This window comes from Fundulus heteroclitus, chromosome 9, assembly GCF_011125445.2.
Source record: "Fundulus heteroclitus isolate FHET01 chromosome 9, MU-UCD_Fhet_4.1, whole genome shotgun sequence".
NCBI lineage: Eukaryota > Metazoa > Chordata > Actinopteri > Cyprinodontiformes > Fundulidae > Fundulus > Fundulus heteroclitus.
In genome coordinates this window covers 9,735,538-9,762,009 of record NC_046369.1, presented here as the reverse complement: position 1 = coordinate 9,762,009, position 26,472 = coordinate 9,735,538, and the positions used below count along the sequence as shown (strand labels likewise).

The 26,472-nt window shown below is 40.3% G+C and overlaps 1 protein-coding gene across 2 annotated transcripts; it reads left to right on the top strand.

The window, feature by feature from the left end:
* The first annotated feature begins 742 nt into the window (after positions 1 to 742).
* upf1 (UPF1 RNA helicase and ATPase) lies at positions 743 to 26,355 on the top strand. 2 transcript variants are annotated; one of them, XM_036140993.1, is made up of 24 exons: positions 743 to 913; positions 1,482 to 1,624; positions 3,959 to 4,048; positions 4,338 to 4,505; positions 6,635 to 6,815; positions 6,955 to 7,116; positions 7,746 to 7,833; positions 8,092 to 8,190; positions 8,283 to 8,391; positions 9,895 to 10,054; positions 12,856 to 12,974; positions 13,061 to 13,225; positions 14,055 to 14,169; positions 16,068 to 16,211; positions 17,605 to 17,818; positions 17,917 to 18,034; positions 18,268 to 18,424; positions 19,069 to 19,211; positions 19,421 to 19,595; positions 20,641 to 20,722; positions 20,805 to 20,969; positions 22,469 to 22,689; positions 24,039 to 24,161; positions 24,386 to 26,355. In XM_036140993.1, exons 1-23 carry the CDS (start codon positions 743 to 745, stop codon positions 24,156 to 24,158), a joined length of 3,309 nt encoding a protein of 1,102 aa, XP_035996886.1. In that variant the 3' UTR covers positions 24,159 to 24,161; positions 24,386 to 26,355. The 2 variants fall into 2 exon arrangements, with proteins under 2 accessions (XP_035996886.1, XP_035996887.1); XM_036140994.1 differs by lacking the exon at positions 24,386 to 26,355 and having other exon boundaries at positions 7,746 to 7,830; positions 24,039 to 24,158.
* Positions 26,356 to 26,472: the final 117 nt, after the last annotated feature.

The following is a 26,472-nucleotide window of genomic DNA, read 5'->3' as shown; positions in this document are numbered from 1 at the left end:
CTATGGCCTATCTGTGAGGCCATGTCGTGATTTTAAAAAAGGATGTAGAGACACTCCGCTTGATTGTTTTAAACTGTAGATGGCAAGGGTACATTCCTTCCACTTCAATCCTACTGAAATTGAAAAAAAGTTTATGAAATGAAAATGTGTTGCATGGTTACTTTTATCTCAGTATCTGTGAGGCAACTTAATCATGTGACGTGGCACTATTAAAGCAACTTTCGACCTTGATTTTCTGTCAATTAGAACTAGGGGGTAAACACAACATCTATATTGAAACTAAATTTTTTCATAGCGCTCCTAGGAGGTTTTTTTTTTAGCAACTACACTTTACGTGTAGCAAATCTCTGAGCACGAAAATAAACGAAACAAAATTAGAAAAGACACTCAACGAACAACACCCAGAGATTATTTCCGGCACATTTTAACTACATGTGCGTTTCATCATCCGCACTACACGAAGACATTTTCCGCAGAGTGAGCGCTCTTCGCTATAACCTGTCTGCGTTGGCCCCCCTCGGTTACGTCACGCGTCGCGCGGCGCAGGGAAGTCCGTCACCGCCGCTGGCAGTCCCGCTGAAGCTACCGAGGTTCTGATCGGTTCCATTTTTGTTTGGGTTCAAATTCGGACTCTTGGCGACGCTTTCCGAAAGATACACCAGCAAACGACCGCCGCGCACCGTCTGGTCGTCTGTTACGAGCACCGGAACCCGCCGAGTGAAACGAAAGTTAAGGCTCCGAAATGAGTGTGGAGGCGTACGGGCCGAGCTCCCAGACCCTCACCTTCCTGGACACCGAAGAAGCGGAGCTGCTCGGAGCGGACACCCAGGGCTCCGAGTACGACTTCACCGACTTCACTCTCCCGAGCCAGACGCAAACGCAAGGCCAGACCCAGAGCCAGTTGGACGGACAGGTTTGGGGCTTTCATTTTTCACCCGAAGGCGCGGTGCCGGAGTTAGCTTGCTGCTGCTAGCCCGCTATTATTGAAAATATTAGCCTCTTTAGCTTAGCGTAAGCTAACGTTAGCCGAGACCGTTAACTGCGCTCTTAAAGTTGATCCAGTCGTCTCACCTCCTTTACTTCTACCGCCGAAATCAGGCTGGACTCGCGGAAACGGCACCAGATTATTTAGGATTACGGCATTTTCCCCGCTGACAATCTGTCAACGTGTACACATCCTCAGCGTGCGCCTTCATCAGCCATTAGCTGGTCTGCTAGCACTGAGTTTGTCAGGTAATGATCATCTCTGCCACAGGTGAGAGGCTGAAAAAGTGCTAAAGTAGTATATTCAAATAAAAAAAACAACAGATTATATGCAGAGAGTTTATTCAGCTCCAGTAAACGTGTTCAAACGGAAGCTCATTGTCAGGTGTAGGGCGAAAATAAAGGTGCTGATGGGAGGGGGGGAATAACCTAAATAAATGACAGGTGAAGATCATAAACACAATGCAAACTTCATTTATCTCCTTCGTACTCTACAGATAAATGGTCCTGATGAGGGTCTCCACAATGGAGGGATGGATGACTCTGTGGCCAAATCCACTCAGTTGTTGGGTGAGCTCAACTTTGAGGAGGATGAAGAAGACACGTACTACACCAAAGATCTTCCGATACACGCATGCAGGTACGCCGACGAGATCCGGGCCGTGTTGGGATGTTCTGGTTCTTCCCGAACACATCTTCTGTTTTATTTGTTCCGCTTGTCCTCACGCTGTTTCATTGCCAGTCGCTTTGATGATGCTCTTTAGTCGCTTGTAATGGCGACAAAGCAGACATAGTTTATATTTCTTTATAATAGACTAGCACTTTTCAGATTAACCTGTCAGTCTTTGATCTTCACGTGTCTGATATGCTGAAAGGTCTCAAAACTGGATAGTGTTGGAAAGTTAACCCACACTTGTTACACCTCTGATCCACTTCTGGTGGCAGTAATGAGGCTGTAACAACCTTACTGTACCGTAGGGGTAAGGCAGTAATTTGATACAAAGCAAAGACAGCACAGACCACAGGTGCAGAGATAATGGATGCTCTTTCACTATCTGTCTGTATACATTTTTAGTAAAGCCTGGGGCAGATAACACATTCATGAAAGCACCCTACTGCTTTTTTAAATTTATTTTTTTATTTAAATAAGTACTGAATACATTTTTGCAGCCTCAGCGATGATTGAGACACAGAGCTTAGACAGATATATGGGAATATATAGGCATAGGCCTCCAGGAGCATTTCTGCTTAGTTACAATTAGGGCTGGACAATAATTCAATAACAATATATATCAATCGATAGATGTATATCGATGATAGAAAAAAAAAAGGGTCAGTAAAAAGTTCAATAGAATAAAGGTTTTCCTTCATTTTGCATTTTAGCCATGTAGGTTAATATTACAGTCATTACATCCTCCCAACCAATCACAACGCAGACCCAGGACCGCTCCGCCACCAATCTCCGCCCCCTTCAAAGGGTTCAGAAAACATATGTTCTATTTTCTTTTTTTAAAACTTGCAGTTTTGGTAAAAAGTCGGTTGCATAAAGGGTTGAGTTTGAATTCAGTTTTCTTGAGTTCTGTATCTAAAAATATGTCAATAAGCAATAGCATAAAATGGTTAGGGCTACACTTAAAGTATATGTTTTGAATTTGTTGATAATTATCGATATCGACCAATATGATTTATATTTTATCGATATATTTTTTTGCTATGTCGTCCAGCTGTCCTGCTATATCTACCAGCTGTAGTTGGAAGTATAAACAAGTGCAGGAGAGCACAGCGACTGATCAGTCATGTTCTTTGTTTTAGCTTAAAAAAGTTGTCACTGGACGACACATGAAATCTCCCAGCTGCTTCTTTGATTCAGTATCTTTAAAAACTGTCTTATAGAAGCACTACAAATCTTGTGTATAAATAAAACTCCACTCATTTGGGAACAAAGCATTAGTAAAACTTTCCACATTTTATCATTGTGAACAAACCAGTGTAGCTGAGGAAGAAAAATTTATTCTTTTCCATCAGTTACCTTCATTAAATGAACTGCATCCTTTCACTGTCCTGCACTACTGACGTCCTTTTATTGAAAACTATTTTTAACTAGATTTGTTTTGCATAAACACTACGTTGTGTTTACAGTTGTTTAGCCCTCTGTTAATGAAGCACTTTCTGGAAGCATACATGATAGTTTATTTTTATTTGGTAATGAAATGTGAGAAAATAGCTGATAATTTGTGAAAATAAAAATTCTATAGATTTCTGGGATGAAACTTAAAACATCTTTTGTCCTGTAGCCCATTTTTTTCTTACCTGTTGATGGAAACAAGACATAATCAGTTAAATGAGGGGTGGCCGGTCAGGTTAGGGGTGGATATTTCTCACATTTATCACATTGTTTTGAAATAACTTTTGCTTATTTTGAAAACAAATTCCAATCAATGATCTTTAAAAACTTGATGTATTGTTGGAATTGTTATTTTTGCTGAGAATGTTTGAGAGAATGAATAGTTATGAATAAATTGATTGGTTAAACAGAGTTACTCGGTGCAGTTTAGTGATAAAAATCACACATTGTTATGTAATTGGTGTCCCAAAGAAGCCTGTTTCAAATGGATATGTTTTTCAAGCGCAGTGTTTGTCGTGTTAAGATTGTTGTTCCATGCAGTCACAGTCATATAGTTGCCTAAAAAAGTGACAAATGGTTTACTTTTATTGATAATAAAATATAGTGATAACATTCTAAGTTCATATCACCCACCCTTGGGTCAGACATCAAAGATTAGGATCAACCAAGAAATGCATTATCGATGGATCTTTAGTAGGAAATCTAATTAGTCATGTAATTATTGGTAGATGTATATAAAAAAAGTTTTCTCTTGTTCCTTAAAATCTATTCTACACAGACCTGTCTCTGTCTGCGATGTGTAATTTTTACAATATTCTGAAGCTTCTCCAATGGCGTTTGGTCTTGCAGCTACTGTGGTATCCATGACCCAGCGTGTGTGGTGTACTGCAACACCAGCAAGAAGTGGTTCTGTAATGGCCGTGGGAACACATCTGGCAGGTTTGTGGTTTTATCTTCGTCTGAATGTCTCATGTGCTGTAAGATCATCACAACGTGACTAGCAGACAAACGTAGGCGTTAAAGCTGTCAGATTATTGGCTGATGTTGGATGTATACGATGAATCTGTATTTTCTGTTGATTTTAATTGAGGCTTCCTTAATGTGGTTTAAGCTTTAGAGGTATTTAGGGTTAATTTTAGTCATGTCACCTGTTATCGTATGCAAACAATCACTAGATATGTAAAAGGATTTTTGCATATTTTACCCGCTGTTAATGTTTCCCCTCCAGCCACATTGTGAACCACATGGTGAGGGCCAAATGTAAAGAAGTGACGCTGCACAAAGATGGGCCGCTGGGCGAGACTGTGCTGGAATGCTACAACTGCGGCTGTCGCAACGTCTTCCTGCTGGGCTTCATCCCAGCTAAAGCCGACTCTGTGGTGGTGCTTCTGTGCAGGTAAGGGGAATCATCCACCGATTGGCTGCTGTTGTGTTGCACCTCCTAACTTCCTTCCCTGCTGTCCATCAAAAACGTTCTAATGAACCAAGTCAGAGGATCGAATGACTTAAAAAAGGGAAGTCTGCTGTGGCACCGATGGGTTGTGTGTCCGCAGACTCACAATATAGATTCAGAGTCTCTGGTAAAAGTTTATTTTAACAAGCAAACTATTTAAACAGCAGCCAATCAAGCTTTAAATAGATTTCTGGGGAAAAACATTGACCAAACTTTTAAGAGAGTTCTTTAAAGGTATACTATGCAACCGGGGTTGATTTTCCAGCGAGGCTCCCCCCAGAGGGCGAAAGTAAAAGTGCACTGTCGTAAAGATGCTCAGCTGTTCTGGTTTCTCCATCAAGCCAGGCGCGGTTGTTTTGAGCTTAGCAGACAGGCGAACGCAACGAAAAGTGGAAAAAACGGCAGTACAAACAATGACTAACACAGTGAAAGTATGAACATCAAGCTTCCCGCAGCGCTATCTTGCCGAGGCGGCCGCAGTCGCCGCCTCGCCAAGCCGCCGCCGCCGCCTCGGCAGTTTTATTATTATTATTATTATTTTTTTTTTTAATTTTTTTTTATGTTGGCGAGACGCTACCGCCACCGCCTCGCAAAGCCGCAGCCGCCTCCGCCGCGGTAGCGTCTCGCCAACATAAAAATAAATAAATGATAATAATAATAAAACTCGATATGCTTGCATGTTTATTTGACGTTAACACGCGGTTCTTTGTTGTTGCTTTAGCGCGTGCATATAGTGAATGGCAGGGCAAAAACACATGGAGTTCTCACGTAAAGCGCGACTTCTGTGTGTGCGGGCCGTGAGCTCTTGCAATTGCAAGTGCGGTATTTCCCCCACAGACCCCCAGGGCGGCCGAGAAAACCTTTGTTCGACCTGAAATGACTCATTTAATCATCCAAAACGGTATGGAACACATTAATTAACTGAAAAATGTTGCATAGTATGCCTTTAAATTACCTGTACGATCTGAGTTTCTGCTACGACTTTAAAAACCTTAAATACTCTCACCAATCTAAAATTTAGTCCATAAAACTGTTAAATTCCATAATTTCTTTAAGGTTTTCTTGGATGTAAAGTTTTTCCCACAAACCCGAGAAAATAAATTGCTTCTAAAAGTGGCTTAAAACGGCATGTTTATGTGATTACAATCAAAACCGTCGTATCCACTACTAGTTCCTGTTTCATGGAAAAGATTTGTCTGGAAAACGAGGATTTCAATAAAACGTGTCGTCGGCAGCCGTAGGAAGGCGTAAACTTCTGTGTAAAAGCAAACTCACGTCACCAGTGGCTAAAACAAAAATCATTCTTAGCAATCTGACATTCCTGCTGCATTCTTTTTGGCCTCATTCACAACTAGCATTCGGAGCACGCAACGCGCTAGCTGAAAGTATGCAGCGGCGTAACATGAGACTCTGTTCTGTCGGACGTGTTGGAGCTTTCTTTCCTGCTTGCGGTGCTCTGACGTTTGGGGCTCGTTGTGTTTGTGGGTCGCTGTATGAATGAAATGTCTTTAACGTGGGTTACTTCATCCTAAGACCGCTCCATAGTGCCAAAGCGCTGATGTGCAGGGACTCGTTGGCCACAAAGCCTCTCCAGTGAACTTTGTGATTCGTTTTGCCTCATCTGAGTTGGGGGGGAAGCTTGGATGTGGCTCTCTCCAAGATGCTCTGATGGTGGAAGGGTACCATCCACTTCCGAGTGGAACCGCGTAAAGTCGTTCCACATGTTTGTGATGTTACAAAACACTGCTGCTAAGTTTTACACAGCCTACGTATTCTGTGGCTTTTGTCGAAGTAGCTCTCTCTGGTGCAGAGGGAGGACGTAACATGGCGGGGTTCTGTCTTCCTTAAAATTAAACATAGTCAAATATTGATGTCTGGTTAATCTGTTCAGGATCGTCTGCCTCTCAAAGCCTTAAAGCCCCTCTAACTAGATAAAGTCTGTATTGGTAACATAGGGCTATGAAATATCCACAAAATTACAGATGCAATTGAGTCGATAATGTTAATAATTTTTGTTTGAATCGAATGTGTTAATTGTTTTCTTTGTTTTTTTTTTTATTTTCACCACACAGGCAGCCCTGCGCGAGCCAGAGCAGCTTGAAAGACATCAACTGGGACAGCTCACAGTGGCAGCCGCTGATCCAGGACCGCTGTTTCCTGTCCTGGCTGGTGAAGATCCCATCAGAGCAGGAGCAGCTGCGAGCCCGTCAGATCACTGCCCAGCAGATCAATAAGCTGGAGGAGCTCTGGAAGGTAAGATCGCTCCTTCTCAGTGGGCACAGGGTTATTTAAAGCATCCTGTCAGCTAGGGGCGAAAGGCTGTCATCTGCTTGGTTTTAGAGGCAACTGTGGGGGCAGAAACACAAAATATCTAAGTTTTTTTCATTTTAAGGACAATCCTGGTGCTACTTTGGAGGACTTGGAGAAACCTGGAGTGGATGAAGAACCCCAGCATGTGCTGCTACGCTATGAAGACGCCTACCAGTACCAGAACATCTTCGGCCCTTTGGTCAAACTGGAGGCCGACTATGACAAAAAGCTTAAAGAGTCTCAGGTAACCGGGGATCATTTATTAAGTGTTTAACATGTCACCTGCATGTGGAGAACAGTTTAAATCGGAAGGGAAAAACATTTATCCATTAGCTTTTTTTTTCGCAGTTATAACATCGCTGCTTCTTAGATTTTATTATTATTATTATTTTTTTAATCTTCCAGCTAAATTTTTAAAGTTTTGTGGCTTTAACAAAACCTCCCAGGTAGGACTTCAGACCCATGAATCTGTATCATAGCCTGCTCCGTTTCTCACACATCAGTGATCAGCGATAAGTAATCCTGTCAAACAAGTTATGTTTCCAGTAGTCATAATTATTAATTTTAAACACAAATACGGCAAATATTTATTTTTGATTAGTCACAATTCCTGTCAGCTGTCAGCAGAATGCGCCTAGATGTCCCGTTGTCGGTCAAACGCTGCTATGAACATTTAAGCGCGCAGTGTTTTTAAGTTGTTTCTGGTCTAGATGACTACGCTTTGTGGTTCTTGGTAAACGTAGTCCTACCTTTTATTTTATCTTAGAAATATCTCTCAGCTCAAGAGATTATAACGAGAGCCGTATTAAGTGTGAGCTGTGGATTGGTTCGTTTTATTTCCATTCCTTATTTTGCTGTTTTTTTCTTTCCTAGACTCAAGACAATATAACCGTCAGGTGGGACCTGGGGTTAAACAAAAAGCGGATTGCTTATTTCACGCTTCCCAAGACGGATTCAGGTGGTAATGCTTTTAATGTTCTCTCCTCCCAGTGGTTCTGTGGTGTCGATGTAGCCCCCTCCTGCCTCCCCCCCAAATCATGAGAGTTGCATGCAGCCTCCCTCATTCCTGCATTTTTTGATGGCATCCCTCCATTTTTTTATTTTTTTTTTATTTTTTGACCAGTTTGCTGTCATGAGTGGTCGGGTGTGACTAATATTTTTTTTGTCGTTTTTCAGCCTTAACAGATTAATAACTTATTTTTCTTTGGGTGAATCCCAGATATGCGGCTGATGCAGGGTGACGAGATCTGCCTGCGGTACAAAGGAGACCTGGCTCCTATGTGGAAGGGCATCGGTCACGTCATCAAAGTCCCCGACAGTATCCTTTGTGTTTTAACAGTTGTACGTCTGATTAAAAGTTTAAAATAAAGTATAGCGCTGTTTTTTTCTTTAACGACTTGTTTTTTAAAGACTACGGGGATGAAATTGCCATCGAGTTGCGCAGCAGCGTCGGAGCGCCTGTGGAAATTCCTCATAACTTCCAGGTGGACTTTGTTTGGAAATCAACTTCCTTTGACAGGTGTGTGCTTTTAATTAAGGATTTGCATTGTAAGTGGAATAACGCAAGGTTCCTATGTGGCTCTGGATAAGTCAGCGGTTCTTTTTTATTATTTACTAGGTGTGGAAAAGTAAGGATGAAGATTATAAGAGTATGGAAAAAATACAGTTTGTTATACTGTGATATAATTTTCACTTGACATGTGCAGGAACCCTCATAGCAGCCCCATTTAGGCAATAAATGGTATTATTAATGGGATATAATTGATATTTCCTAAAGGTTGGGCGACTCATTTATCAAACACTGCAGATTTTGGTCCAGAGAAGAACGTAAAACAAGTTTCATTTGTGAAACTTTAAATCTTCTGGCCAATCCTAGCGTACAAGTGTGCTAAAATTTTGCAGCTGGAAGCAATTTTTTACAGCCAATAACTTAGTTTGTAGTTTCTGTGCCTGTGAACACAACATTGAAGAGAACGATGTCTGAAAAATAATATAAATAGACATTTGTTTGATTTAGTGAACGCTGCAGGGCAAATGACTCGATGCAAGCGTCTGGTTTTAGAAAACTTTTTAAACAACGTGTCTGTGTGATTTGATAGAACTGACTTGGCAAAGTGTCTTTATATGATGTGTTGTTAACTGGCGCTGTATAAATAAACTGAACGAGCTGGTTTTAAGGCAGTAATACTGATTGACAGTGTGCACATTTACAAAGCTAATGCCTTAAAGCATTAGCTTTGTAAATGTGGAATGTCTTGTTTTAAAAGCTCCTGTAAAAACGTGATTTAATGTTTACATGTTAGAAATGCTGAACCAGGTCCCATTGCTGTCTGACAACCTTCACATTAATATCAGTTCATCATATAATTTTTAATTACTTTACTTTTTAATCACAAGCTGTATGCAGCGAAATTTCGTTCTGTACGCACAAAATGACAAATAAAGATGTCTAAGTCTATCATGGCGCTGAGGGACTAATTAAATCAGAGGTAGTCCCACCTCTCCTTCGGTACTTTTACAGCACTCCACCACAAACTATTGCTGGACGGTCCCAGTGTCTGAGAAGCTCCCAATATGGAGAGCATTTGTGGTGTTGCAGCTTCCCAGTGCCAGGTTTCCATCCATAATTGTGGCTCTAGATTTTCCCTTGACTCCATTACGACATGCTTTGGCAAATTAAATCGACTTAATAGCCACTCGCCGCTCTGCATGAACATTAATCCAATCCAGAAAAGGCCGTGCCTCCTGTGCACAATTAAAAGAGACCCGCAGACTGTTTATACCACTTTATATCCTGGTGGGGATCTTTGTTAAATGTTCTCTGCAGAGCAGTCAGAGAGTAGTCCAACGCACAGACCTGATTTATACAGCAAGGCAGCAATAAAGTGTTCAGGACTCAGCATTCATCCTAATAGTTCCCGATCTCAGTCACAGCAGTCTGACAATATTAACTTAGACCTGGTGTTGGAGCGTATCCTGCACGTCTAAATTTGTATATTCTGCATGTTTGTTTCCTCCTCAGGATGCAAAGCGCCCTGAAGACATTTGCCGTTGACGAGACCTCCGTGTCCGGCTACATTTACCACAAACTCCTGGGCCACGAGGTCGAAGATGTCACCATCAAGTGCCAGCTGCCAAAGCGCTTCACTGCCCCGGGCCTGCCAGACCTCAACCACTCACAGGTCAGACCCAAATACTGATTACCCTCAGATTCCTCAAGATCATCTATCAGCAGCTTTGACTAGGGCTTAACAATTAATCGCATTTTCAATATAATCGTGATTTTAAAATAACGCAATTTCCAAATCGCAGAGTCTGCAATTTTTGGCTATGTAACAATTAGGGAATTAGACGCGTCCATTAGGTGTTGGTAAAATGTTTGAAGTGGGTTTGCCTCCACAAGGAAGGGAAGACAGTTACAGCAGTAAGATAATCTAATTTTATTACTTGTTTTAGAGTTTGTATAATCATACAAAGCATTAAGTACAGGTCAATCAGTTTAATACATAGACTTGCTTGTTGGTTGGACTTTATGTTCAACAAGGATTGATGTCTAATTAAATTAAAAGCTGTTCTCTTGAATACTATTCTGATCAATAGAAACATTAAAAGTTCATATTTAAAATAGTCCTTGTTTACAAACATCTTTATTCAGAGGCCATTTTTGTTGCTTGTGGTTAACGCAGAGAAAAGTCAAAATTGCAATTTTGATTGAAATATATTGTAGGCAGAACGCAATCATTTCTGCTCTGAGTTTAGATGCTGTGGGTCTTTTAGCAACTAATCCGCATGGTGAGGAAACAAATTAATTTGTTGTTTGGATATATTTTGAAACGCATGATAAATTAAACTTGAAAAAAAAATCGCATCAAATCACAATATTAAGAAAAAAAATTGCAATTAGATTATTTTACAAAATCGTTCAGCCCTAGCTTTGACTGCCGCTGACAAAGGTTGTTTTCTCATTCTATCTGCATAAGTGTACAGGGTTTCCACTTCAGGTAACCAAATTAAAAGCAGCCACAAATTCAGAATGAATAAAAAAAAATGTTAAAACAATGTAAAGCATGTGATATAGTATACAGTACATTTGCACACTTATTCTAATCAGAATCAAAGTTTAAAATGTATTTAAATATCAATAAAATATCGTTAAAATTTACTTTATTTTGAAAAACCTACACTGCCGAATCCTGTGTGTCTCCCTGTGAAGCTGCTAGTGTATGAAGCTCCTGCTCCTCGGTAGTGAAGGGAAACTAGAGACGACAGTCCAGTGTTACCAACTTAATGACTCTGTCGCTATATTTGGGGATTTTTCAGACCCCTCTAGAAAATTTTACCCAAATTTTTTGTCGGTGATCTTTCATGAGGGAGAAACAGCTGTTTGAGCTCCTCTTTTTCCCTCAGCGCTGTCTTACAGGCAAGCTGCCTCGTCCTGAATCACTTATTGACCTCGTTCAGTGCGTGTGCCTCTGATTACTGTCTTTTTGGTAAAATTAGATATGCAGATTCGGGCAAATGTATAAAAATTCAATCATTATTTCATAAGGTAATCTTAACGTATGTTGCATTTAATTGACATTTTAACTACAGTGACGCAGGGCTGGACGATATAGGAAAAAAACCATATTGATAAAATAGAAATCATATTGATCAATATCGATAATTATCCAAAAAATTCGAAATATACATTTTAGGTGCAGCCCTGGTCATTTTATGCTGTTGCTTAATGACCTATTTTTAAAGAAATGGATTCAAACACGACCCTTTATTCAACCAACTTTTTACGAAAACTGTAAGTGTTAAAAAAAAAGAAAAAAGATCACGGGCTTTGCATCGAGAGGATGTAATGACTATAGCAATAATCTACACGATAGGCTAGAACGAGCTCTGTTTTTTTATATTGATCCATACGTCTATCGATCGATATATATATATATATATATATATATATATATATATATATATATATATATATATATATATATATATATATATATATATAGGCCTGTCACGATAACAAATTTTTCTGAATGATTAATTGTCTCAAAACTTATTGCGATAAACGGTAATATTGTTTGAAGACCTTTTTGCACTGATTTAATGGAAATTACTTAATAATGTTTGCGATTTCCTGCCAAAGATAAACACACTTTACACTGGAACTGGTTAACAAAATAAATCGAGAAATAAAAATCAAATGGACTCTCAGTCTCTGTTAACTAAAAATACACTTGAATAAAAACTAAACACAAGATAAAACCATGGTGGAAATAAAAACTACATTCAACCAAAAGAGTACAGATAATGAAGTCTGTATATCATTAGATTTTAAAAAAGATAGGCAAAACTGCCATTTTATAAAAAAAATGCAAAGTAACAAAAGCAGATTCTTAAATAAGACTAGATGCCTCAACAATCTTTAAGCAGATCTGTAACTACTTTAGTCAGACAGATTCCGAGCAAGAGTAGCAATGTGTCCAGCTGTACCAAACATTCTCTCTGAACTGGTGCTTGTTGCACAAATACACATGTATTTTTTTGGCCAAGTTTGCCATCAAAGGATTCTTTGACTGACTACCTGATGCGATAGTCCACTCCTCCTCCCTCCTCATTTTTCCCTTCCTAAAAAAAATTAGGAAGGGGAGGGGTCAGTGGATAGCACCGGAGTTAAGCCTTTTCATCCAGCGTCATCAATAGAAACAGAAAAACACAGGCAGAGTCGATATAGACGATAAATTAAATGACGCAGATAGTTTTTATTTATCGTGCGATTAATTGATTTATTGATTATCGTGACAGGCCTATATATATATATATATATATATATATATATATATATATATATATATATATATATATATATATATATATATATATATATATATATATATATATATATATATAATATCGGTTAGTTCACCACCACAAAATAAAATAAACCCTGGTGTGTTTTCATTAAAAATGCCCCGCCTCCTTTCAGGTTTACGCTGTAAAGACGGTGCTGCAGAGGCCGCTCAGTCTCATCCAGGGGCCGCCCGGCACCGGCAAGACCGTCACCTCGGCCACCATCGTCTACCACCTGTCTCGACAGGGCAATGGGTGAGGCGGGTCGTCCTTTTGCTTTTAATTCCCCTCCAGCTGTTATAGGTTCCCGGAGATATTTTCTCACTCTTTTCGTGCCGCAGACCCGTTCTGGTGTGCGCTCCCAGTAACATCGCCGTGGATCAGCTGACGGAGAAGATCGACAAGACCGGCCTGAAGGTGGTCAGGCTGTGCGCCAAGAGCCGGGAGGCCATCGAGTCCCCCGTCTCGTTCCTGGCCCTCCACAACCAGATCAGTAACATGGACAGGTCAGCAGCAGAGCATAACTACCTTAACCGGTTTTAAGATAAGATAGTCTTTATTGATCTCACAATGGAGAAATTCACTCGTCACATCGGCTCATACAAGAAGGTGCAGAGTAGGGAAGGTGCATTCAGTTATATACAGTGAATCTTCATATGTACAATAGATCAAAAAGAATACCAAAAAAGGAAATAGGAATGGGCATATGATGTCTCATTTACATACTTAGTGATATATATATATATATATATATATATATATATATGCGCCTACATACATATGCGCCTACATACATACATGTGTACTGACTTATGTTCAGGTGTTGATAGCAGCAGAAGTCACTACATCAGGATTATTGCACGGGTTGTAGGACAGTGCATTAAATAGATTATTGCACCTTGGTTATTGCACATTAATTATTACAGTTATGGTCACAATTACAGTGCAGCATTTAATGTCACAAGTTAATTCAGTTGTTTTATTTTGCTATAAAAAAAATTCTCATTCGTTTAGTTGCAGTTGATCTTAACTCTCAGATTTTAAAATAAACAGATGCCGGCATTAGTGTACTGGCCCTTGAATGTTTGATGTCTAATTATGGAGGAGGAACAAAAAAAAACATAAAATAGATTTAAAAATTTCCATTAAATTGAATGTTTCATATTTTTTAATGTTGCAGATCTAAATGAATTACTCTTGGTTTAGGGTTCTGCCGTCAAATAAAGACCTTCTTTTCAAATGGGGGCAACATTAAACAGTCGGCGTGAAGTTGTTGTTTTTATTTTATTTCCTAAAAGCCTCTGATGGATTTCGGCTTCTTCTCTCCATCTTTAGCATGCCGGAGCTTCAGAAGCTGCAGCAGCTGAAGGATGAAACTGGAGAGCTGTCGTCTGCTGACGAGAAACGTTACCGGGCTCTGAAGCGCACCGCTGAGAGGGAGCTGCTCATGGTGACTAACCGCTTAGTTTTCTCTTTCTTTGAGTGCCTTTCATCCATAAAACAATAAACTTTGTTACTGCCAGAGAAACTCTGTTTGGTCAACACTGCAGGTAACTCAGTTATTGCTTCCAAGAATTTCTCCATGCACCAAAACTGCAGTAAAACTGTAAAATTCACTTAAGGCCCTAAAATATGTTGAGTTAAGCACAATCTTTTGAATTTTCTTTTGATATTTTGACCTAGTGAATGCTGTCCGTGTGTATAAAGAAATTGTTAGTCTGAACAATTTATGCCCTCTTTTCTGTTTCCTCTGGTTACTGCATCTGTTTAGGCCTCTTTTCTCCGATATCCCTAAATAAAATCCAGCACAACCAAAAACCAACTGTGTTCAAAATAATCTAGTTGGTAAAAAGTCTGCCTATCTGAAATTTAATCTCAGTATAAATCCAGACCGCTGAGGAGGATCATTAGTGAACAGTCGGCATCACAAAGACCAAAGACACACCAGACAGGCCAGAGATAAAGTTGTGGAGACATTTAAGGCAGTTTAGGTTCAGCCAGTCATCTAAAAATTAATTGAATAGACAGGAAAGGAGAGCATTTACCTTGTAACTCCAAATGTATCATTTTTGACCTCTACCTTTTCAACAACATCAGTATTTTTCTGAACATACAATTTACAACATACAGGTGAAAATATTTCATACACCCTATATAAAAATGCAGAAAATGTGAGGAAAATTAATATTTTGGTCTAACGTATCAATTACGATACAAAGAAAAATTGAAAGCCTGACTTATTATTATTTTTTTTTTAAATAAACAAAAACTGTTTTCATTTTTAAAAATGTGAAGTTTCCTCACAATTACCTGTATCGGGCTTTAAAGGGTTAATCACCAACACAGCCAACAAAGCTGATATCTATGGAGGAGCTGTAGAGCATCTCAGGCAGAAGAATGTGCACTGCAAAAGTAGAACTAAAAATAAGTAAAATTTTCTTGAAATGAATGTATTTGCCCTTGATTTGAGAGGGTTAATAAGATTATTTGCCAATGGAATAAGATTTTTGCACTTGAAATAGGAAAAATTCATCTCTATCATCTTATTTCAAGTGCAGTATATGTAATTATTTTATTTTAGGGGTAAAAATACTCATTCCATTGGCAAATAATCTCATTTACCTCCTCAAATCAAGGGCAAATACATTAATTTCAAGAAAATTTTACTTATTTTTAGTTCTCTTTTTGCAGTGTGTTGACCAGTGTATGAATGGACTCTGAGGGACATGTGGTGGAAAAGTAACCTGGCAATCACATCGAATACTCTGGTCTCACCCAACAAAAAAAGAAATGTTGTCTGCAGCATCATGCTTTAGGATCAGAGCTGGTGGGAAGATGGATGGAGATAAAAACTGGGCAGTCCTGGAAGGAAATCTGCTAGAGGCTAGGACAGAGGTTTAATCTTCCATTGTAAATATATCAATTAAAGCATAGTCAGGTTAAAATGGTCTAGTCAAAGTCCAGACTCATATCCAATTAACTTAACATTGATGTTGACACACTTTTTAATTATGGTTGGGGGGGAAACTACAAATGGATGGCACACTTAAAAATATTTTGAGACCCATATTTAATTTTCATTTTGCTGTATAATTATGCACCGGTTTCTCCCAGTATTGATGTGCGGCTGCAAACGATGTAATTTTTTTAGTCCTGTATCTATTATGGTCACGTAAAGACATGCATTTCAAGAAGTGGTGGTAAAGTAGAGCATCCATACGGAGTATCTACAGGATGAGAATAGAAACGCTCAGCTTGTTAAGATCTTGTCAGAAAACGACGCTCGTCCCTCTGCTGATGGCGAACATAAAGCGGTTTAAACTTTAAACGATCCTCTTCGTTGTGCAGAACGCTGATGTGATTTGCTGCACCTGCGTTGGAGCTGGAGATCCCCGTCTGGCCAAGATGCAGTTCCGCTCCATCCTGATCGACGAGAGCACCCAGGCCACCGAGCCGGAGTGCATGGTGCCCGTGGTGCTGGGAGCCAAGCAGGTACCGTTAGCTTCACGCGCCAAACCAACCATCTTTATGCTAAAAGCTGGTTCATTCCAAAACAGCTCGAATTTCCTTTTATTCCCTGTAGTATTTTAGCGTTGATGTATAAAAACTAGGGCTGTCAATCGATTAAAAAAAATAATCTAATTAATTACATACTGTAATTAAATAATCTAAATTAATCGCATATAATTTTTGCTGTGAAAGTATTTGAAATATTTAAATTCAAATGATTCAATGAATAATCAGCATTAGATACATTAAAGTGCTGTTTTCAACAGCAGACAAACTGAACTAAACAGATGCCAATGTCAAACTGAACTCGCGTCAACAGGAGACGTCAACTGAAATAATAATAAAAAAAGATAACCTGAATTTAACAGACGTCAACATATTCCATATTCCAATCTACTTTTTAGGCTAATTATACATAATTTAGACCTAGTGCTATTTTAACAAACAAGCATTTTATTAGTTGTTATCTCTTATCTGATGTATTTCTGATGTTTGGCACTTTGTTTTACCTCGTGTTAAAGTGTTCTTTAAATAATGATGACATTCATGATGATTATGATCAGAATAAACTTTTGCATCACCTCCCAGAAGCTGGAAAGAAAAGAGACAAAAACATTTTGTCTCTTTTTCACACCTCACTTAGTAACTCTAATATTTTAGTCTAAATACTTTAGCCTAAATATTTTAGGCTAAAATATGACACTTTTTATTTGTTTTTCTTCAATCCCTCGATGATGTTTAGTAATTTCTGCCAAAGGCTGCAGCATTTTGATTTAATTCATCTGAATGCAGTATTTGCAAGCCTTACTCTGATTGGATAAAAAAAAACTGTCTGTGATTGGCTTTACCAGCCGAGCGAGTGCACAGCTGGTGTTGAGCGTGAAACGAGCAGGTACGCGCGAGCAAAGTAGCGCGCGAGCAGAGATGGAACTCACCGCGAGGACAGCGGGTTGAGAAGAGTTTTTCAGACCGTGCCATACCGGTTCTGAGCGTTGAGAGTTGTTTCACTGAGCGCTTGGATTGGTTCCTGCGCGCTCAAACAGAATAGTTTCAGAGAGTTGAGCGGCAGCGCTGTCTTCTTCTCTGTCTTTATGCGCCTCCCCTGTGACTCTTTGGCGCCCCCCCCAGGGGAGGTGCGCCTCACCGATTAATCTGCGTTATTTTTTTTAATCCGTTAATTTTTTTTTAATTAATTATTCGAAATTAACGCATTATTTTGACAGCCCTAATAAAAACACAGCAATAGCGTCTGTACATTTCCCCTAGTTAATCATATTTAATGGATGCATGAATATTGGATTTATGCCCAACAATGAGAGGCTTCTTTACATTTTAAAAAGTAACTCACCTGTCCGACTCGTCTCTTTTTTTCCAGCTGATTCTCGTGGGCGACCACTGCCAGCTGGGCCCGGTGGTGATGTGCAAGAAGGCCGCCAAGGCAGGCCTGTCTCAGTCTCTGTTTGAGCGACTGGTGGTGCTGGGAATCCGGCCAATCCGCCTGCAGGTCCAGTACCGCATGCACCCAGCTCTCAGTGCCTTCCCATCAAACATCTTCTACGAGGGCTCCCTGCAGAACGGCGTCACAGCAGGTCAGCCAAAAACGAGCCGCTTTGATCAGATCTCTGCTTTCGTATCGCTCGTGCGTCAGCGGGTTTAAAGAAAGCAAATCTCTTCCTGCTGTTCCCAGCTGATCGCATCAAGAAGGGTTTTGACTTCCAGTGGCCTCAGCCGGACAAGCCCATGTTCTTCTACGTGACTCAGGGTCAGGAGGAAATCGCCAGTTCTGGAACATCATATCTGAACAGGTAACGTCAAACATTTTCTCTGGTTGGTTTTCACAATTTAACCCAGATATCGAAATATTTAAAGAGATGAATCGGATGAAACTACTGAAAAAAAAACTTGAGGCCACATTTTAAACTCTTTATATCAGACCTGCTGTGGTTTTATTACGTCACGATGAACAGGAAAGCCTTGGCGTTAGAGTTTCAGAAGTCGGTTTTCAGAAATTAACCGGCGCTGCTTTTTTTTTTGTCAGGACTGAGGCGGCAAACGTGGAGAAAATCACCACAAGGTTGCTGAAGGCTGGAGCTAAACCCGACCAGATCGGCATCATCACGCCGTACGAGGGGCAGCGCTCCTACCTGGTCCAGTACATGCAGTTCAGTGGCTCCCTTCACACCAAGCTGTACCAGGTACCATCATTCCCCGACTGCCAACAAAACGTAATACGTCGACAGGGGCGTCAAACTCATTTCTTTAATGGGCCACTTTGGCATCATGAAGTCATTAAAAGGGCCGGTAGCACCTGTATAGATGATACTTTTATTTTCATTTCAGTTCACATAGAAGTATAAAAAAAAATGCACAGTAATATAAAAGTAGCACCCTTAGGCCGAGTTTATACAGTTTATCTGCAAAGAAAGGTGATTTTTGGGGTGAGTTACCCTTTAAACTCATTGTTGTTTTGCTCCTTTTGGACATTTCTGGGTTGTTTTTTGATGTATTGTGGGAAAACTGACATCTAGTGGCAGGATGCTGTTACTACACATTAAACAAATTCGTCACAGGGGTACAGTTTTAGCCACTTTATATAATTTAACAGGATATATGCCTGTACTTTATGACATGACAGGCCTTTTTTGGCCCCTGATGCGCCGGATTTGGCCCGCGGGCCTTGAGTTTGACACGCATGATGTAGAGTTTCTTTAACACGAAAACAAAACCTGCAAACAGCTGTTAATATTTAAACCTGGACGGTTTTGTGCGAGTCTCATTTTACAATATCTGTTCTGCTCTTTTTAACGCTGCCGTCTTCATTTGTATTATTTCTCTGCAGCAAGTGGAAATTGCCAGTGTGGACGCCTTCCAGGGCAGAGAGAAGGACTTTATCATCCTTTCTTGTGTTCGAGCCAATGAGCATCAGGGCATCGGCTTCCTGAATGACCCGCGTCGCCTCAACGTGGCGCTGACCAGAGCAAAGTAAATATCCCTGGAGAATAAATAAATCCCTGTAGATAACAGTGGCTCATCCCAGTGACAGTTTATAACTTTAAGATGATCCTTTCATTATTTTAGGTCTTTATTTTTGTCTTTAGAGACAAGAAAGACCAGCAGTCATGTTACCTTGATTCTTAGAAATGTCTTTTTATTTTTCCTTCAGCCTTAATGCATCTTGTTTGGGTTTGAAGGTACGGTGTGATCATTGTGGGGAATCCCAAAGCGCTCTCCAAGCAGCCGCTGTGGAACAACCTGCTGAACTACTACAAGGAGCAGAAGGTCCTGGTGGAAGGACCCCTCAACAACCTCCGAGAGAGCCTCATGCAGTTCAGCAAGCCTCGCAAACTGGTCAACACCATCAACCCTGTTAGTACCACCCTGGACACGCTTAGCCTCAACGTACCCAGGATGCTTAGTTGTCAGAGGAAAATAAAAGCAGACGATCAGTCTACATCAGATCTAAATAGTCGGTCTAACAGATCCAGATACAGTCAGGAGTCAGACAGATAACTTACTTAGCCGTGGTTATGTTTCCAGTTATCGTCTGCCTCCTGCTCCTTAATCACTGGGGATTTAGAGGGTGTTTAATTTAAAATAATACAGCTCACTGCATATACTAAACTTTGAGATGTAAAGCTGATCAGGTAACTAGACTTTGAAGGAGCAGTAAGAGCAGAAAACGGCCCAAGTATTACTAGTTTTAATGGCAAAGTTCCTGCTAGATATTAAAAAAACCTTCTAATTTTAATCGTATGCTTTAAAAAGTCTCAGTTGTATCTAGATCAGTGGTTCTCAAATGTTTTCTGTTTTGTCCCACCCCCCTCCCTTTGAAGTAGGGCCCTCAACCAAACATAATATAATATTAACAACAATATAAATGGCTTTTAGCCTGAATTGTACCTACCGTCAACTTTTGACTATCTCTGAACCTCATATGGCAAAATTAATATCAAGCCATTAATATTAAAGATAAACTTCAGTTACATTTTAATTTTATTTTTTATTTTTACTTTTTAGGAGTTTATTAACAGTATTAATTAAAAACTAACCGCAGGCACAGACCAAACAACAGGGGGCGCTGTTGTCATAATTAGAAGGCCTGTATTTTCTGGACTAAAACTGCTTCTTCCTACCAGTAAACTCTCTATTTTCATTTATTCTGTGTTTTAGTTCTAGCTAACATGAATAAATCCGCTGATGGTGCTTTCTTTATGCTCTACAAACATTGAACATTATTGATTATTAAAGCATTTCAGGACCTCTGAAGGATTTGACAGAGGAACTTAAAATCCTTCACTGGTTTCTCTCATCAAATGTTAGTTTTAGCTGGTTTTATGCTGATGCTTCAAGCCTTTGGGTTGTAGAAATAACCTTGTGGGTGTTTTTTTGTTTTGTAAATGGTGAATGTTAGGGTGGACGTTTCATGAGCACGGCCATGTACGACGCCCGCGAGGCGCTCATCCCAGGCTCCGCCTACGACCGCAGCAGCACTGGTATTTATTCACTGTTTTAACATAAGAACATCTTTTTTTACAGCTGTCGATGTCTCAACTGATCTCCTGTATTGTCTTTCAGCTGGACGTCCGTCCAACATGTACTTTCAAACGCATGATCAGATCGGGATGATCGGCGCCGGGCCGGGTCAGATGGCTGCGATGAATATCCCTATACCCTTCAACCTGGTGATGCCTCCGATGCCTCCGCCCAGCTATCTGGGTCAGACCAATGGTCCTGCAGCAGGTACATCACAGATTAACTTTTTTTACGCCATTGTACACGTAAAATATTGCAGCTTGTGCTACAATTGGATTACCAGACATGCTGTTCTCTAGGAATAGGCAGATTCATATCTGTATAAGTGATTTGAAATAAAACCAGACCAGGAAATGTTGATTGGATGGGTCCATGAACAAACTTCCTTTTTTTTTTTTTTTTTTTAAATGCTTAAGAGTTGAAAATCAGAATGCATAGTTATGTTTGAGTACTGCATTTAATTTAAGATTACTTTTTGTCATAAGAAACCAACTATTTGAATAAGATTGGAAGTAAATGTGGTTCATCTTTTAAGGATGTGCTCACATCAAAGGAAAAATGGAAATTTACCACTAGCTAAGCTTTAATGGCTCCACTGGCCAATTTTGAACAAACTATTGTTTTTATTTGAAGAAATAAATTGTTTTTATATAATTAAGGGATGAAGGTAAATATTCAAGATTCACTGATAAGAGCATTTAGCCTGGTTTGCAATCTTGATTTGTTTTTATTTACATTAACCTGTGAATACGGATTTCAGCTGATTCCAGTTTCTCTAACAATCATGATTAACAACGTTCAAAACATTTTTCTAGCTTTTCTGTTGTGAGCGTCCATATGTTATTAATATAAGTAATAGTGTTAGTACATCTCGCTGTCTAATAGGGATGCACGATATATATCGGACCGATAAAATATCGGCCGATATGGTGGAATTTTATATCGGCCCGATAAGTAAATTCTTCTGATAAAAATAGCCGATAAATTAATTAAATGTGGTGGAATTTTATTCAGCCAGAATAGCCCCAAAGTGGGACAAGACCTGTGGATTTTGTCTTCCTTACTATCAGGAATTTTAAGGGATGCTCTTTGTATTCTAAATTGATTTGTGTCTTTTGTTCTTAAAAGCAAATTACAACTTTTTTGTGTGATGGTATAAAAAAATAAACATTTGAAGAGCCAAAACCTTTTGTTTGCTGTTATAGATAAGCCAGAGCTACTAAATAATTTGTTTTTCATAGCTGCAGATTATGCAAAAAATATATTGAATATGCACCTATCGGAATCGGTATCGGCCATGAAAATCAGAAAATTATCGGTTATCGATATCGGTTTAAATTTTTAATATTGTGTATCACTACTGTCTATTGTTGCAGCCTGATTGGAGAGCTGACATTCATAGTTTCCTTTTCTTCTTGCATCTCTGTGGTTCCTCTGGCTTCATTTAGAAGACCAGATTCTGAATATAGCTTAATAGCTTTATATCTTCTTCCAGTTTATAAACTTCCACACCAGACAAATGGTGACAAATGTTCATGTTAGCACGGCCCGTTAGAAATCATGTCTGCTGGGTTCAGATTGGAGATCAGAGACCGTCTCAGAGCAACTTGATCAGCCCTGACTGGGGACGAGCCAATCAATCTTTAAAATCTTTGGATTGTCGGGTTTTGTTTTAGTTCTTTTAATTTTAATTTCTCTGTATTCAGGCCGCGGTGCTATGAAGGGTAAGCCTGGCCGTGGCGGTAGACAGCGGGTCCGCGGTTCGGGTCACCAGGGCACCAGTCAGGGTAACGGACCCAACAGCCAGGCCAGCCAGGACGGGGCCTCCCAGTCTTTCTCCCAGGGGCCGCTGACTCAGGGTTACATCTCTATGAGCCAGCCGTCTCAGATGAGCCAGCCTGGCCTCTCCCAGCCAGAGTTGTCCCAGGTAACACACAGAGAGATTAGACATTTTCATTTTAGTATGTTGAATATTTAAACAGTAGTTGTTGTTTTTTTTTGTTCTTTATTATGGCTGATTTATGTTATGTTTTAGTGATTTTGGGATATTTTTAAGGGAATTTCTGTCTTGAAAATTCACTGAGAGAAAAATATGTAAACTGTCAGGGTTGTACAATATATGATATATTTATGAATATAATATCGCTGTATGTGATACACAGATCACAAACAGCTTCTTTTCCATTGGGATGTCAGCTAATTATATAAAAGTATCATGAATTCAGGCTCTAATAAAATATTTGGAGACACTTCTAGTGTCTCCAAATATATATATTATACTTCTAGTGCAGTATAAAATGTTTTAGGTGGGTTTCAGTTAAATTTTATTTATAGCACTAATTCTTAACATGTCATCCCAAAGCTCTTTACAAAGTCAAATTCAATCAAATCCTCCAGACAGATTGGTCAAAAAGTTTCCTCTCTAAGTTAAACTCAGCAAGTTCCATCAAGTCTCTCCAAGCAGCATTCACTCCTCCTGAAAGAGCGTGGAGCCACAGTGGACAGTCGTCTGCATTGTCCATGGCTTTGCAGCAATCCCTCATACTGAGCATGCATGAAGCGACAGTGGAAAGAAAAACTCCCCTTTAACAGGGAGGAAAACCTCCAGCAGATCCAGTACCAGGCTCAATGTGAACGGTCATCTGCCTTGACCGACTGGAGGTTAGAGAAGACAGAGCAGAAGCACATATTGATTCAGGAGTACTTTCTATGTTATATGGTAATAGTGGATGATCTGCCTCCCCTGGATGATGTCACAGCAGACCAGGTGTACCTACTATGAAGAGAAAATGGACAGAGGATAAAGATAAAAGTTTAAATAATGCAAACTATGCAAAATTGGAGAACAGTAGGAGAACTCAGCAGTGAGAGAAATAGACCCTGATGTCCTCCAGCAGTCTAAGCCTATAGCAGCATAACTACAGAGATAGATCAGGGTAACCTAAGCCACTTTAACTATACTATGAAGAGAGGAAAGTCATTCAGACCTCACAACTTACTTATTCTGTTGTCAAAACAGCAAATGTTAGCCAAAAGTAACTATTCAATGAAACCTTGCTGTTGGAATGGAAATAATAAACTTTATTTTTCCAGTAGCTGGATAGACAACTGGGGATTAAGTTTACTGTGAACCCAAAGCAGAAAGACTTTAATCATTTGTGTATTTATAACAAGTCATCCCGTTGTTTAGAAAGTTGAGATGATTTGTTCTCACTGATAAAAGTCTGAAGGGAATGTCGTGTTTCTGATGATGTCCGTCGTCGCCGTGTTCTCCAGGATAGCTACCTGGGCGATGAATTCAAGTCCCAGATCGACGTGGCTCTGTCCCAGGACTCCACTTACCAGGGTGAACGCGCGTACCAGCATGGCGGGGTGACCGGACTGTCACAGTACTAAAGTGTAAGTCCATCCCGCTTATTTATCCATGCATCAATGCATTCATCTTCATTCGCTTTTCACATGATGGCTTCATTTAAGGGGGTCAGGTCGTCTTGGAGCAGTAACGATTAAATCAGTAATGGACAGCTGCTCTAAGTTTGCTCTCACCTTTGTGACTTTTTCTTGAATTTAAAGCAACCTGGAGATAATTATAACCACTTAAAATCCTGCTTGGTGTCTTGCAGGTTGCCTGAAGAAGGGAGCTAGGCTTGAGCTGAGCTTAGTTCATCAGCTTTTTAATCTGGGAAATAATACAAACATAAAATGGATACCTGTTTTCCTCTGCTACATCCGAAGCACCACCAAGTGAAAGCGACGGGATAGCGAAACCAAACCGATGACCAGCGAGAGAAATGGAAGGGGTAGAAGAAGAGCGCACTAACAGACGGGCAAGCGAGAGACGGGAGGAGGCCGCGTGGACAAGCGAGACGGCAGGAAGCGACGCCCGTGCTGAGTGAGGGAGAGGAAGGTCGAAGGATCTGGCGGCATCTGGTCGGGCTGCTGAGGGAAACAGACGAGAGGCCTCTGGTCTCTCCCGAGAATCCAAAAGAGGTTCAGCTCCCCCAACTCCAAATCCACCTTTTTTACACCCGCGACTTCTGGGAAAGCTCCAGGATTAAGCCAATCAGTGGAATTTTGAAGAACTCTAAATTTGGACAGAAACGGTGTCAGAAAGCTTCTCGAACCAGCAGCACAAAGAAAAAAAAAAATAACCCCCCACCCCCACGACGCCGGAGGCCGGTCGCCCGTCAACCCGCCTCTGCGTCCCTGAGAATTACGCAAAAAAAACGAATTCGGCTCACCGTGGGCGGCCCCGCTCCACCGGGGGGCCCCGAGCGCCTCGGCAGCCTCTGAAGGAAGCAGCAGCCGACACGCCCTCTCAGAGAGGACGTAGGAACGCTGGTTTCTGTGCTCAAAAAGTCCGACGTTGGAAAAAAAAAAAAAACCTTGATTTGCCTTGAGAGCCGCCGGCTCGTTCAGCGGCTCTTCGGTGAGGAGGTTTCGAACCGCGCGTCAGCAGCGGACACACGGACAACGCCGACTTCAGACCGGCCTTTCCAGGCATGAGACGCCAATCCCGCCGATGTCGTGATCGTCACGGGACAGTTTTTCTTCTCTGAATACCTTTCTTACCACAGAGCACAAAATTGCAAAAAAAAAACAACAACAAACCAAGTCAGTGAAACTATCAAACACGACCAGCAGTGAATATTTGGCTCGGTGTCATTTGATGTTTCATTTGAGGCTTTTTCCTACGGTAATCTCAAGGCAGCAGGGGGTTGTTGGCGTCTTTGCTGTGCTTCATGACCAGATTTTTTCTTTTTTTTCTTTTTTTTTTTTAAACTGTACTTGCTTAGATGGGAAAAAATGCTTAAATGCTTTGTGCTGAGGGATTTCTCAGGGTATAGTGGGCTTTTTTTTTTTTCTTTTCCACACCCAGCAAACGGATCCCTGCTTGAGTTGGGAGAGACATGAGAGCGGAGGGACATGAAGGATGAATCTAGAAGGACGCCCACCGGCTGTCGGGGCAATCAATCCACCGAGAGGTAGAAAAGGAAGGTGGCTGAGGGAGGAAATGAAACTAGTTCGGTTCATTGCCACAGTTGGAGAAAAAAAAATATATATAAAAGAAAAGACGTGGCTTTCTTTGGACTAAAGATCTGAAATGCTGTATTTGTAAAACCACTTTTATTTTGCTTTTACATGAAGAACAGCCACACCAAACAACCGTGTAGTTGTAATTGGGTATGAGATTAAACCCTATAATTTATAAATAAATATGAAAAACCCTAAAGGAACGTTGTGGTCCACATGTGGATTTAGACAAAAAAGGAAAAAAAAAATACCAGGATTGCCATCAGCACTGATCAGATGATGGCGAGATGATAAAATAATGAAACAAAATGATTTAGAGGAACAAAAATCAGTGCCTAAAACCATCCAACCTTCAGAGGAACAGCTGCAGCACAGATATGAATGTAGTCAAGAGTCAAAACTACCAGCATTTTACAACCTGTTGAGGCAAAGGAGGCCAGAAACCCACAGAAAGGAGTTTTCCAGTAAACTTAGAGCGAGCCACGATAAATCGGCGAGGTTAATGTTGGATGAGACTAAAAGCCACCTTCCTTCTCTGTGGAGTAAAAAAAAAAAAACAGGCTGGTAGAATTTATTTTACCTTCAGTGGGTGTTTTGATTTGTGCAAAACGGCTTGCTTTATGTATTTTATTCCTTTTTTTTGCAGATTTGTGACGTTAAAAGCTTCCTGGAGATC